The 14,566-nt window shown below is 52.7% G+C and overlaps 1 protein-coding gene across 1 annotated transcript in view; it reads right to left on the reverse strand.

The window, feature by feature from the left end:
- The window catches only part of UBR4 (ubiquitin protein ligase E3 component n-recognin 4), a 152,848-nt gene that overhangs the window by 80,509 nt on the left and 57,773 nt on the right, over positions 1-14,566 (reverse strand). The window contains exons 47-59 of the mRNA XM_054175753.1: positions 14,032-14,195; positions 13,174-13,390; positions 11,986-12,202; positions 8,802-8,865; positions 8,185-8,319; positions 6,940-7,114; positions 6,587-6,724; positions 6,275-6,396; positions 5,632-5,743; positions 4,402-4,532; positions 4,079-4,256; positions 2,946-3,050; positions 704-841 (exon numbers count right to left, since the gene is read on the reverse strand). Coding sequence (XP_054031728.1) covers positions 704-841; positions 2,946-3,050; positions 4,079-4,256; positions 4,402-4,532; positions 5,632-5,743; positions 6,275-6,396; positions 6,587-6,724; positions 6,940-7,114; positions 8,185-8,319; positions 8,802-8,865; positions 11,986-12,202; positions 13,174-13,390; positions 14,032-14,195 — 1,896 coding nt within the window. The remainder of the gene's footprint in view (positions 1-703; positions 842-2,945; positions 3,051-4,078; positions 4,257-4,401; positions 4,533-5,631; positions 5,744-6,274; positions 6,397-6,586; positions 6,725-6,939; positions 7,115-8,184; positions 8,320-8,801; positions 8,866-11,985; positions 12,203-13,173; positions 13,391-14,031; positions 14,196-14,566) is intronic.

Genomic DNA, 14,566 nt, shown 5'->3' on the forward strand with positions numbered 1-14,566 from the left:
GGCTCTGGCGCCGGGGCTCCTCCTTCGCCGCCCGGCACGGCTCTGGCGCCGGGGCTCCTCCTTCGCCGCCCGGCGTGGCTCTGGCGCCGGGGCTCCTCCTTCGTCGCCCGGCGCGGCCCTGGCGCCGGGGCTCCTCCTTCGGCGCCCGGCGCGGCTCTGGCGCCGGGGCTCCTCCTTCGGCGCCCGGCGCGGCTCTGGCGCCGGGGCTCCTCCTTCGGCGCCCGGCGCGGCTCTGGCGCTGGGGCTCCTCCTTCGCCACCCGGCACGGCTCTGGCGCTTGGGCTCCTCCTTCGCCACCCGGCGTGGCTCTGGCGCCGGGGCTCCTCCTTCGCCGCAGCCCTGGGGCTCCTCCTTCACCGCCCGGCACGGCTCTGGCGCCGGGGCTCCTCCTTCGCCGCCCGGCGCGGCTCTGGCGCCGGGGCTCCTCCTTCGCCGCCCGGCACGGCTCTGGCGCCGGGGCTCCTCCTTCACCGCCCGGCGCGGCTCTGGCGCCGGGGCTCCTCCTTCACCGCCCGGCGCGGCTCTGGCGCCGGGGCTCCTCCTTCGCCGCCCGGCGTGGCTCTGGCGCCGGGGCTCCTCCTTCACCGCCCGGCGCGGCTCTGGCGCCGGGGCTCCTCCTTCGCCGCCCGGCGCAGAAAGCAGAGGCGGAGGGGCAGGCAGAGCTACTCCAACCTTAGTTATACTGTGATACTGTGATACTCACCGCTGTGCTCCCCGGCGACCGAGTCCACCGCGCTGCCGCCGCTCTCGGAGCCCACGCTGCCCCCGTGCTCCGCCGGGGAGGTGCGGAGGGTGGAGCCGTCGGTGGCGGCGGTGCTGCCCTCGTCGTCAGAGGCTGGAGCTAAGAGAATGAAGAGAGCTGTTACAAGTAAAAACACTGCCTGGGTGGAAGCTCAAGAGGCACGATGCAGTGGGTCTGTGACGTGCTACGGGCCTGCACGGGCTCGGAAGGGACCCTCCAAAGGCCATCCTCTCCCATTTGCCATTGAAATAGCTCCTCTCCAGGTGCTCTGGGGATGCATTGTCTTAGGCTGATTTAACGTCACAGTATCACAGCATCACCCAGGTTGGAAGAGACCTCAAAGATCATCGAGTCCAACCTGTCACCACAGACCTCATGACTAGACCATGGCACCAAGTGCCACGTCCAAGCCCCTCTGGAACACCTCCAGAGACAGTGACTCCACCACCTCCCTGGGCAGCACATTCCAGTGGTGAATGACTCTCTTGGTGAAGAACTTTCTCCTCACCTCAGGCCTAAACTTCCCCTGACACAGCTTGAGACTGTGTCCTCTTGTTCTGGTGCTGGGTGCCTGGGAGAAGAGACCAACCCCTTCCTGGCTACAACCACCTTTCAGGTAGTTGTAGAGAGCTCCTGTAGCTCCTCTCGAGGTGCTCTGGTGATGCATTGTCTTAGGCTGATTTAATGCCTTGGTTTATCTCCTTGCTAATTTGATGATGATGATGACAATAATAATAATAGTAGTAGCAATATTAGTGGTGGTAGAATTGGGGGTTGGAACTGGATGATCTTTAAGGTCCCTTCCAATCCAAACCATTCTATGCTACCAAATTCCTGAGTGCCAATAGTGATTTGTAGATGAGAAACAGCAAAGTGTGTAGGGAAAAACCCAACCTCATGCAAACCCCAGAGCACAACCACATGGTCCAGCTGCCTCTCAGCTAAACAGCAGATTTGGCCATGCTGCACTGGGGAAGCTGACAAAGTTCTGCCACACTTAGATGAATAAAATGCCTGAGAGGGAGGTCATTCTGCCCCTCTGCTCTGCTCTCAGAAGACCCCACCTGGAGCACTACATCCAGTTCTGGTGCCCCCAGCACAAGAAAAGCAGGGAATGGTTGGAGTAGGCCCAGAGGAGGCCATGAAGGGGATCAGAGGGCTGCAGAACCTCCCCTATGGGGACAGGCTGGGAGAGTTGGGGCTGTTCAGCCTGGAGAAGAGAAGGCTCCAGGGCAACCTTAGAGCAGCCTTCCAGTACTTAAAGGGGATCCAGGAGAGCTGGAGAGGGACCTTTGACAAGGGCTGGGAGTGCCAGGATGAAGGACAATGGCTTTGAGCTGGAAGAGGGGAGACTGAGACTGGAGATGAGGAAGAAATTCCTTAGAGTGAGGGTGGGGAGACACTGGCACAGGCTGCCCAGGGAGACTGTGGATGTCTCCAGACCAGGCTGGATGAGGCCTTGAGCAACCTGGGCTGGTGGGAGGTGTCCCTGCCCGTGGCAGGGGGGGTTGGAACTGGATGATCTTGAAGGTCCCTTCCAATCCAAACCATTCTATGCTACCAAAAAAAAAGCCTCAAGCCCCAAGTCTTTGTGGTCTGTGGCAACTTTCAACTCCAAATCAAAAGGGAAGAGGCTGCCCAGGGAGGCTATGCATGCCCCATCCCTGGGGGTGTTCAAGGCCAGGTTGGATGAGGCCTTGAGCAACCTGGGCTGGTGGGAGGTGTCCCAGCCCACGGCAAGGGGGGTTGGAACTGGATGGTCTTTAAGGTCCCTTCCAACCTAAACCACTCTGTGAATCTATAAAACTTTGAAACATCCATCAATACCTTGAAGCCTGCTAAAAGCATCCAAGGGGAGATGATACCCTGAGAAGGAAACCTTCTCATCAAACAGTCATGCAAGTTACTACAGAGCAATGCCAGGCTGGGCATAAATGCAAAGGAAATGCTGTACATGGTTTACTTTATCAGCAGATTAACTTTTATCTCATCTTTATCTTATCATTTTCAGGAGAGGAAAAGAACTTCCTCAGAGACCTACAGGGAAAGCCTATCAAAGCAGGAAAAGCCCATAAATACACTCCCAAAGCCACAAAAAGCCAACAGCAATAATTGGGTCTTCAAACCCAACTTCACAAACAAATGCTAAGCCATTATTTAGGTCAGGCTCAGAAGAGTCTGAGGGCTTGCAGGGAACAGTTACCTGATGCTGTCGTATCCGAGAGCGTGCCAGCATCAAGGGAAGAGGAGCTGGGTGCTTGGCCAGACAGCCCTAAGCTCTGGAGCCCAAGGGCACTGCTGCTGCTCCCTGCAAGAAGAAAACAGGCAGTGAGTATCCTCCTAGGAGGGAATGGCTTCAGCTCTGGCCTTTTCTGTACATTTCAGAGCTCTTTGCTTTGCTGGGGGAGACATCAATAGCTTCTGCTTTGTTTCTTTCTCAGTTTCCTCCTATTCATATCTGCTTTTCTGCAAGTCAAAATCCCCCCCTGAGTCTGGAGGAGCTTCCCAGCTGCTTTCACTTCATTAAAACTATTTGCAGCAGTCTTCAACTCACAGACTCCCAGAATGGTTTAGATTGGAAGGGACCTTAAAGATCATCCAGCTCCAACCCCCTTGCCATGGGCAGGGACACCTCCCACCAGCCCAGGTTGCTCAAGGCCTCATCCAACCTGGCCTGGAATGCCTCCAGGGAGGGGGCAACCACAGCCTCCCTGGGCAACCTTTGCCAGTGTCTTCCCACTCTCAACTCTCAAGAATTTCTTCCTCATCTCCAGTCTCAATCTCTCCTCTTCCACTTCAAAGCCATGGTCTCTGATCCTGGCACTCCCACCCCTTGCCAAAAGTCTTCCCCAGCTCTCCTGTAGTCCCCTCAGGTACTGGAAGGTTGCTCTAAGGTCTCTCTGAAGTCTTGTCCAGGCTGAACAGCCCCAACTCTCTCAGCCTGTCCCCACAGCAGAGGCGCTCCAGGCCTCTGCTATTTTTGGTGGCCTCTCTGGACCCACACCTTGTGCTGGGGGCAGGAATGACCTGAGAATCAAAACTGAACCAGGCAACCACAACAAAATCCTTACAGACCTGGTGCCACAGCCTCTCACCAGCCCAGGCTGCTCAAGGCCTCATCCAGCCTGGCCTTGAACACCTCCAGGGAGGGGGCATCCACAACCTCCCTGGGCAACCTGTTTCAGTGTCTCCCCACCCTCACCCTAACCAATTTCTTCCTAATCTCCAGTCTCAATCTGCCCTCCTCAAGCTTCAGCCCATCCCCTCTCACCCTATCTCGTTATCAAACTGTTTTATTTACCCTATTGTGGGCTGTCAGCACTGCCTACATCTTACCTTGCTGATCCTGTTGCAGGCTCAAGGCAATAGCCAGTTCCACCATTGTTTCATCATCTGCATCTGGTGGAATATCCAGCATAGGAGGGAATCCCTCTGCTCCAGCCAGAAGAGCCTCCAGAGGAGAAGGGTTCCCATTATTCACATTTTCAGAAGTCTCCAGGACCATGGATTCAGACTGCGGTGAGGAAACACAGGGAAAGCTTTCACCAAAGCAGCCACCAGCTGCTGGGGCACTACACACTGCCTCACCACAGCCAAATCAAACCCAAGTACCCACCCATGGAGTTGGAAGGCTCCAAAGAGAAGCCCTCTGGACTTACCACCATCTCAAAGTCCCCATGATCAACTTCGCTTTGCTCCTGGCTCTCCTGCCGGATGTGCTCCCCGTTCGCTATCCCAGAGCTCTGCAGCTTGTCTTCTGCATCATCATCATCATCATCATCCTTATCTCCTGAGTTAGAAAGGATCCAGTCACAAACCCACTCTTTTCCTCATCACAACCAAGGTAATTGCTGCTGGAAAGCCCCTAAGCTAGCCTCAGTTATACCCCCTCCCAAGCCACTAACAGATTGCATGAGAACTACCACTTCACTTCAGGGCTCCCTTGGCTGGAGAGCTGATACCCTAATGGTGGCTGCACACATCTTGATGAATGATCCCTAAGGATTTGGAAATAGCCACAGAAATCCTGAGGCAGCCTGGATTACTACAGAAAATAATCAGATTTCCCTGTCTCTGGAAGGAGAATCTCTCAAAGAGATCTCTTTCCATCCCAGAATACCAAAGCAAAGCTGAACGCTCACCTGAAACAAAAAAGGGGTTGAGGGAGACAAGAGCCAAAGGAGTAAGAAAGACTGGGTTTAGTCATTTTTTTCAGTCCCCATTTATCAGCTGCCTTATTTTCTTGTCTTTTCTGACAAATAAAGGAGGTGGTGCTCATTGAAAAGCAAAGCTGAAGGGATCTTAGAATCATAGAATCAATAAGGTTGGGAAAGACCTGAGAGCTCAGCAAGTCCAAGCTGGCACCCAGCACCTCCTGACAGCTAAACCATGGCTCCAAGTGCCACACCCAGGCCTTTTCTGAACACCTCCAGGGATGGGGACTCCACCACCTCTCTGGGCAGCACATTCCTTTGCCTAATTCCTCTTTCTGGGAAGAACTTTCTCCTCACCTCCAGCCTAAATCTCCCCTGGCACAGCCTGAGACTGTGTCTTTTGTTCTGGTGCGGGCTGCCTAGGAGAAGAGACCAACCCCCACCTGGCTACAACTTCCCTTCAGATAGTTGGAGAGAGCAAGAAGGTCTCCCCTGAGCCTCCTCTTCTGCAGGCTAAGCAACCCCAGCTCCCTCAGCCTCTCCTCACAGGGCTGTGCTCCAGACCCCTCCCCAGCTTTCTTGCCCTTCTCTGGACACCTTCAAGTCTCTCAGTGTCCTTCTTAAACTGAGGGGCCCAGAACTGGACACAGGACTCCAGGTGTGGCCTAAGCAGTGCTGAGCACAGGGCAGAATAACTTCCCTGCTCCTGCTGGCCACACTCTTCCTGCTGCATACCCATAGGAGTGTTGCTGCGTGGGGAGGATGGCAAGGTGACGTGTCTCCGCTTGTTCCTCGGTCTCAGCACTCTGATCAAAGCTTGCTTGCAAGAAAAGCTCACTGCAGGATCCTAAAGAGTTAACAGTTAATCACTAAACTTCTTAAGCTTTGCCAGTGTTTGGAAAGACAGCTAAAAATCCCCTTCCAGCTCTCTGCTGGTTGTGGTTCAAGAAAGACACACGGCACTGCCTGGCTTCTGAACTCCGTCTCGCCCCCAGCAGCCACAAAGCAAGACCCAGCACTGCACATACAGAACATGACAAACATTTCCCCTTCATTCACTTCTGGCTGAGTGGTTTTGGCTGCCTGCCTCTATTTTCTACCTGTATTTAATTCTTTTCATATTACAGAGGCATGGAAATGACTCTTTAACATCATGGAGTCCAACCATTATCCCAGCACTGCCAGGTCACCACTAAACCATGGCCCTCAGCACCACATCTGTGGGGCTCTTCAGTCCCTTCAGGGATAGGGACTTCACCACTGCCATGGACAGCCTGATTCAGGCCTTGACAACCCTGCCAGTGAAGATATTGCTCCTCATGTCCAACATAAACCTGCCCTGTTACAGGCTGAAGCAGAGCAGAGTGAGACGACATACCGGGCACAGCAACATCTGCATGTAGATCTTGGATGCTGTATGGATACAGTCCAGCTCACAGGTGCAGTATCCATGGATAATATCCACCAAAGCATTGACTGTGGCTTCAACATGAGTGAGACCTAAAGAGGGACAAAAGCAAGACTGCAATCAACCATTTCAGCACAGGGTGAGACACTGCAGGAAGCCTCTTCAGTAAGCAGACTTCAAGGCACAGTGTGAGCACCACAAACGCATTGAAGTTTCTCCTTTCTCTCTTTTCCAAACTTAAAACAGGACCCTTCCAAACAGAGAAGTGAAGAGCTAGCACACCTGGCAGGCAGGCAGGGGCAAGGAAGGCATTCTTGGGCTTGGATGCATGCAGCTTCCAGAAGTGGTTAACCAGCTGGGTAATGAAGGTGCAGCCATCTCCTTCAGTGTGCTTCTGGGCATCCTGCCCTTCTTCACCCTCTGCAGAGATTAAACCACAGCTGTCAGATACATGCAGGGAGAGATGGAACAAGAAGGGTAACACAAGGCTTTACTGGGCATGGCTTTTGTCAGAGGCTCCCATGTGCACACCCACAAGTGTGTCAGACACAGCTCCTGACACCCAGAACCAGGTATCCCCAAGACATCTTGGATCATCCCAGCAGAAAGCTGAAGGAAATGAGAGACTCCTCTACCTGCTTCCAGCTGTGGCAGCTTTGATTCTGTGTAGTGGACCAGATTGTTGGGTCTCATAATAGCAATGGATCTAGCAGTGATGACCAGCCTCTGAAACACTTCAGGATCAAGGTCCTTTCCTTCTTTGGTTGAGGAACTCAAGTACTGAATGGCTTTACTTAGCAATGCTTGATCCTGTGAAGTGGAAGAGGACATAGGCAACGAAAAACAACAGACAGCAGCACAACAGAGCACCTGGAGCACATCTGCAGGACAGATCCTGGGGAAATGTGGCATTTGCTGCTTTAAACCTTGGCCAAAGCCATCTAAGAAGGACCACTCATGTTAAAAAGTCAACCTGCAGCAGAAGAAATCTGGCTCAGGAATTGATTTTGATGCACATGTAAATGCAGTGCATGAACACAGCCACCCAAGGGGTTAGCAAAGGCTATCTGCAGGCATCTGCAATCATGTCAGCACCAGGCTAACCACTGCTGGATTCTCCTAGCACCCTAAGCCTGTGGAAATGGGAACCAGAGCTACAGTTTGCAGACAAACTCCATGTGTTTTCAGATCCTGATTTCCTGAGGTTAACTGCCATGATTTTCCCCCCCTCCTAAATCTTCCAAAAGCATTATGAGTAGCTAAGTGCTGGTGAAAGACAAAAGCCAGCAATGCAGGCAGCAGGAGCTGAAGGACAGCCAGTCAGCTGAGGGTGATGGAAGAGTGGGACAGGCTGCCCAGCAGGGTTGTGGAGTCTCCCTCTCTGGAGATATTCAAAACCCATCTGGATGTGTTCCTGTGTGACCTGCTCTAGGTGATCCTGCTGTGGCAGGGGGAGTTGGACTGGATGAGCTTTGGAGGTCCCTTCCAGCCCCTAACATTCAGTGATTCTGACAGTCAGCCATCAGGTTTATGTTGTGTGGAGGAAGGGCTTTGCAGGGGCATGTTGTCCCTCAACCATGAACTGGCAAGTTGCAAGAGACACTGAAATCATCACAGAATGGTTTGGGTTGGAAGGGACCTTAAAGATCATCCAGTTCCAACTCCCCTGCCATGGGCAGGGACACCTCCCAGCAGCCCAGGTTGCTCAAGGCTTCATCCAACCTAGCCTTGAACACCTCCAGGCAGGGGTGCATCCATAACCTCCCTGGGTAACCTGCTCCCCAATGTCTCCCCACCCTCATTGTCAAGGATTTCTTCCTAATCTCCAGTGCAGATCTGCCCTCTGCCAGCCTGCAGCTGGAGGCCTTGCAGGGGGTTACCTTGTGGTTATGGTAGGCAGAGCGGCTGGTGTGCAAGCTGGCCAGGAGGCTCTTGGTCTGCTGCTGGACACTGGAAGGAGCTGGCATGGACAGCAGCATAGTGGCCAGTTCCTGAGCTGCCACCTTATTCTTCTCCTGCTCCCAAGAAGAGACAAAGGATCATTCTTCAGTATTAAGCTGATGGCATGAGGTTGGTTTCTCGGTGTACCTACAGCTCCCTCCCCTCCTCACGCTGCTCCTGCCTCCCTCCAGCACCGCTCTGACAGCCTCCTCCATGCCTTGTGTGACATGTAGAGGAACACTTCCCATCTCTACAGCAGAAAAAGCCCTTGCTGAGATTTCTGGGTTTCCTTCCACCCTGCTGGTTTCTTTGCAAAGGAGGTCAGGCTGCAGCACCACAAATCCCACCAGCACTAAATGCAAATGCCAATTGTCATTCCAAACTAGTTTCAGACGCTTTTCGCTAAGTCAACTTTCAGATCAGGGCTCAGAGCGAAAGGGATGCAGCTCTCAGTCGGTATCAGGCCCCCAGGGCTGCAGGAGGTGCTTGCTGATTCTCACCCCTCCCTCCTCCCCCAGCTCTGAAAGCTCAAGAATGTATTCACAAAGTTACTTGCCTTCTCGTTGACTGGTCCTACAGCAAAGCAGCTTTCCAGCGCTTCTAAAGAACTCACCACTAGCCTGGAGGGAGAAAGGAAAGCAGGCTTGAGTACAGCAACCCTTCTCCTCTCCCTGAGCACTTTGCTTTATGCAGGCTACAGTCATGAGTAGCTCAAGAGACAGCTAACGAATGCCAAGTACAGAATCAAAGCATGATAAAACCTGCCACAGGCACCATGCATATCATTTCATTGTGTTACAGACCGGAGTTAAACCTGGCTCACGCTCACAGACAAACTTAGGACTGCTTTAATAATCCACAGCTGAAAGACAGGGGCTTTTCTCTCCCAAAGAGGATAAAACATCTCCTCACGCAGCCTGCAGCAGGGATAACTTGGATTGTCTTGACAGTACCAATTCACCATGGCCCACAGACGTACAGATGACTGCAGATCAAGGCTGGGGGATGACACATGGGGAAAAGAAGCGGAACCGACTATCTCCAAGGGAGCAAGATTCCGCTCCCTGGCTGCTTTCACAAGCACACACAGGTTGCTTCCTTCCAAGCTGGGGAGTTTCAACTCCAAAATATGCCAGAGGGGGGAAAAAAATTAACCTGGGGGGGGGTGACCTGAGTGAGAGATGCTGAGGTGCAAACGGGGGGGTAGAGGCAAGAGAAGTAACACGCTCGCCCCGAGGGGAAAGAAGTCCTTGACAGCTTGTGGCAAAGTGCTGAGATTCCCCCTGCAGTTGGTGTCTTGGGAGGTCCTGGAATGTGTTCAGGGAAGAGCAGCAAGGCTGGTTGAGGGGTCTGGAGGGCAATGAGGCTGGTGAGAGGGTCCAGAGGGCCTCTGGAGCAGCTGAGGGAACTGGGGGTGTTTAGTCTGGAGAAGAGGAGGCTGAGGGGAGACCTCATTGCTTCCAACAACTCCCTGAAAGGAGGCTGGAGTGAGGTAGGGGTTGGTCTTTTCTCCCAAGTAACCAGTGATAGGAAATGGCCTGAAATTGTACCAGGGGAGATTTAGGTTGGAGAGTAGGAATAGTGTCTTCCCTGCAAGAGTGGGACAGGCTGCCCAAGGAGGTGGTGGGGTCACCATCCCTGGAGGTGTTCAAGAAACAAGATGTGGTGCTTCAGGAGATGGTTTAGTGGTCATGATAGTTGGGTTATGGTTGGATTCCATGATCTTAGAGGTCTTTTCCAACTATGATTCCATGAAATGCCACCTGACACACCAGAGGAGCAGTGCAAGAAGAACAGAGGGAAAAGGAGGGAAGAGAGAGCATTAAAGGGGAGAAATAACAGCGCAGGGTTGGATATGAGGCAGGAGAAACAACACTTGCCTGGTCTTGGTGGTGGTGGTGGTGGTAAGTAACATGACACTCCCCACTCCCCACAGCCACCCCCCTTAAAGCTGGTAGGGGAATAAAAGAGGGGTAAAGAGAGGCAAGGAGGGAGCAAAGCCAAACAAGGAGCCTGTCGAACGAGCAACAATTACGCCGTGTGTGCAGCGGGAATCCACAAACCACCTCAGCCTTCACACTTCTCTGACCCACCTGCCATGCAATGACCAGAATGTAAAGAAGCAAAATGGCACAGGGAAAACAACAGCACCAACAGAACCAGGATAAAGGAAAGAAAGCAAGTCACCACCAGCCACAATCATGTGTTCTGGCTCTCTGACACACACACACACACACACTCACTCGTGCAGAGTAAAGGATGCCATACTAACCGGTCCAGGGTGGTTAGGGACTCAGTTTCAGAACTTTTGGGGGAAGCAAAGGAAAAGGAAATAAAAAAAAAAAAAAAAAAGGAAACAAAACAAAAAGAAATCAAAATAAATAATAATAATAATAAAAAAAATAATGTGTCAAGCTCACAGGAAAAAAAAACCAAAAGCAAACACCACCAAACCTCTCCCTAGAGCACATCCTACGCGACAGGAAATCGGGAGGGTGGCAGAGCGCTACGGACAGGGAAGCTAAGCGTGGGTCTTGCTAACCTGGGCAGCAGACACTTGCCCCAAAGCAGGACACAGGAAGGAGGAGCAGGCCACCCAGCACAGAGAAGCCAAGCAACACTGCTTAAAAGCACCACTGAAGGTTAAATCTGAAGTGCAGACAGCAAACTTCCGACAAGAGAAGGGCTTCTTGCCCGCTGTTAGCTGGTCCCACCCAAGCGCCCTTTCTAAGGGGACCCTGCTGCATTCTGTGCCACTTGCAATGAAATCAAATCAGTTTCTCCCTTCTGAGTGTTTTGATCTACTGTAATCCTCCTGCTTTGGAAAAGCAGAAAGGATGTCTGTGCAGAGAGGGACATCTTGTGGAGAGGCCACAGCAGAGGAGGGGAGAAAAGATAACCTCCCACGAACTGTTATGACCAAATAGCAAAGGTTGGCCAGGCAGTTTCTTCAGCTGGGCATCCCTGAAACTTCAAGCCCTGAACCCTGACCTGAGCCTTTCACTAAGACAAACTCAGCCATGGTTTACTCACAGCCAAGCAGCCCATCCTTTAGAATGCTCACTTTCAGCAGTGCTAGATCCTCTGGGATCTATTTCTGTGCTGCCCTTGCTAGCTTGAGAGGCTTTCTACGCTCCTCATGGTGCAGGCTGTATGAGCTCAGCAAAAGAACACAGGGTGGATGTAACACCAAAAGAGTTCTCTCTCTCTCTCTCCTGCTAAATCCATGCCCAGCTCACCCTTGTGGTTTGACTCTCACTAGGGCCATGGGGGCCAAAAAAACTACCCCAACACTTTCTCCACCACAGTGGTTAAACCTGAGACAAGTTGGTGGGAACCAGCTCGCCCTAAAGCAAGGTCACACACAAAGCTCTTCCTAAAGCTGAGCTTAACTTCAGGAACTTTGTGAGCTCCAAAGAATGAGAAAAAAAAAGTAAAGACCAGCTTGAAATGAGAAAATGTAGCAAGGAAGCAGAAATCTTTTAGCTCTTCAAGACTGCTGTCACAAATGAACTTGGCAAGACAAAGCATGCACACAGATCTACCCTTCTACTCCAGCAGGTCGAACACGAGCGAGCACAAAGCCTGCCTGAGATCGGTGTTCACTTGTTAGTTTGTGTGGCAGTGAGGGCACCTCACTAACTCCTGCCACTTCCCCCAGCTCAGGAAAAGCACACAAGGGTACCTAGGTCCCCTCTACCCATTGGCAAGGAGAAAGCAAAGCAAGGCTGCAGAAATACCTCTCCAGGACAGTGCCGCTGGCAGCCGCGGGGGCGGCAGACTCGGCGTCCCCGGTGCCGTTGCCTTGGTTCAGGTTTGGGGGACAAACGTTGCTGACTGAGGCAGAGGGGAAGTCCTCGGGGGGCTCATCAGGCCACCCAAACTGCTCCTTGGTTTTGCCATAAATTTTGATGGAATCCATCATGGTGACTCCAGCAGGATCCACAGAAGCTCCGACTGCAGCGACAAGAGAAGCGTCTTAAAAACGAACAGAACAGCTCCTCCTGAGCACCCACAAGCATCACACCTCACAAGGTCAGGAGAGCCACCAGGCTGCATCACCAAGCCACAGCTTCATCTCCCTTTCCAGGCCACTTTCCTCATCCATTAGCTCACCACAAAATTCTTAGTATCATAGTATCAGTCAGGGTTGGAAGGGACCCCAAGGACCATCTAGTTCCAACCCCCCCTTACAATGAGAGTGGTAAAATACTGGAGCAGGTTGCCCAAGGATGTGGTTGAGGCCTCAGCCCTGAAGACATTGAAGATTAAACTTGATGAGGCTATGATCTAGTTGGAGGTGGCCCTGCTTGCTGCAGGGGGGGTGGATAAGAATGCTCCAAGGACACCATATAGTGGCCTTCCAGTACCTGAAAGGTGCCTACAAAGAAAGCAAGGAAGGGACTTTTGACAAGGGCTTGTTGTGATGGGATGAGAGAGAATGGATTGAGGCTTCAGGAGGGGAGGTTTAAACTGGAGATTAGGAAGAGATTCTTGACAGTGAGGGTGGGGAGACACTAGAACAGGTTGCCCAGGGAGGTTGTGGATGCCCCCTTCCTGGAGGTGTTCAAGGCCAGGCTGGATGAGGCCTTGAGCAACCCGGGCTGGTGGGTGGTGTCCCTGCCTACAGCAGGAGGGTTGGAACTGGATGGAATTAGGTCATTTAAGAGCCTTTCCAACCCAAACCATTCCATGAATCTCATGAACCCATGACTGCTGGGGTGTTGCCCCAAGACCTGATGCATTCATCCACTGCAGCAAGGACCTGAGCCATAAACAACGTGAAGAAATGCTCAAGACCTTGCCCCCTCAAACTATTTCTGTAGCTGGGTCACACAAAGAGATCATGGAAACCTTCTCCTGCTGGGAGCTTCAAGCCACCCAAACCAAACCAACCAGGCAAAGCAACCACCTAAGCAAAGACTCACTGAAGATGGTCAGCTTCTTGTCAGCCTGCAAGGCTTCCTCCCGGGTGAAGGGGAAGTCGAACCAGCGAGCCCTGGTCATGTTCAGCTGCATGGTGCGCCCGAAGATCTCCAGGTAGGAGGGAGCCCGCTCTATGGCTTGTGTCCCAATCTGGATCCTCATCCCTGTCATCACCATGGTGCTGTTGTTGTTTGTCACTTCAATGGTGAAACCTCCAGGCTGCACAACAGACACCACGAGCTCACAAAAGTCAAGTCAAAAATTCCCTCCTAAGCGGTGAACTCATTCCCTGAGGGCTGGGAGTGGCTCTCCTGTCTAGATAGGCTGAGAGAGCTGGGGGTTGTTCAAGCCTGGGGAAGAGAAGGCTCCAGGGAGACCTTCTGGTGGCCTTTCAGTGCTTAAAGGGGTAGATAAGAAAGATGGGAACAGACCTTTTAGCAGGGCCTGCTGGGCAAGGTGGGTGATGGTTTGAAACTAAAAGAGGAAGATTTAGACTAAATAGAAGGGACAATTTTTGGATGCTGAGGGTGGTGAGATCCTGTTGCCCCAGAGAGGTGGTAGGTGCCCCATTCCTGGGAACATTCCAGGTCAGGTTCTTTGGGGGTCTGACCAACCTGCTCTAGTTGCAGATGTCCCTGCTGGCTGCAGGGGAGCTGAGCTAAATGAGCTCTCCAGGTCCCTTCCCACCCAAACCATTCTAAGCCAAGACTCTGATGTCTGCAGACAGGCACCTCCAGTGTTATCTAGCAGTGTCACTGGACTTGTCCAGGATCAGTAGGACAAAGCAGACTCCTGAGCCATCAATCCAGCCAAGAGTGTCAGCAAGAAGCCCAAGGGAAGGCCCAGAGTGCCCCTCTTACCTTTGTGTTGGCCACGTACATGCCGGTGGAATTGAGGCGGTGCTTGATCTGCTGAGCGTTGTACACCTGCAGCAGGTCGTTGCCTCCGAACTCCACATCTGTCAGCTGCTGGTTGTGCTCAAAGAAGTCAATAGGGAAGTTCACCTGGCTGGAGGTGCGAGTTGCTGGAAGGGAAGAGGCATGGCTGTAACCAAAGGCAGCTGAAGAGGCAAAGCTATGGATGGTAAGGAAGCTGTGGGATGAGCTTGGCTCCTTTGGCAATGCCTGTGGGAGCCAGGGAGGGCTCTGCTTCGATACACATCCATGGAAGCATTTCACACAGGCCTAGCCAGCACTCAGCCCTGAGGCTGGTCAGCCTGGAGAAGAGGAGGCTCAGGGGAGACCTTCTTGCTCTCTCCAACTCCCTGAAGGGAGGTTGTAGCCAGCTGGGGGTTGGTCTCTTCTCCCAAGCAACCAGCACCAGAACAAGAGGACACAGTCTCAAGCTGTGCCAGGGGAGGTTTAGGCTGGAGGTGAGGAGAAAGTTCTTCCCAGA

Source organism: Dryobates pubescens, chromosome 33 (assembly GCF_014839835.1).
Source record: "Dryobates pubescens isolate bDryPub1 chromosome 33, bDryPub1.pri, whole genome shotgun sequence".
NCBI classification, from domain to species: Eukaryota; Metazoa; Chordata; class Aves; order Piciformes; family Picidae; genus Dryobates; species Dryobates pubescens.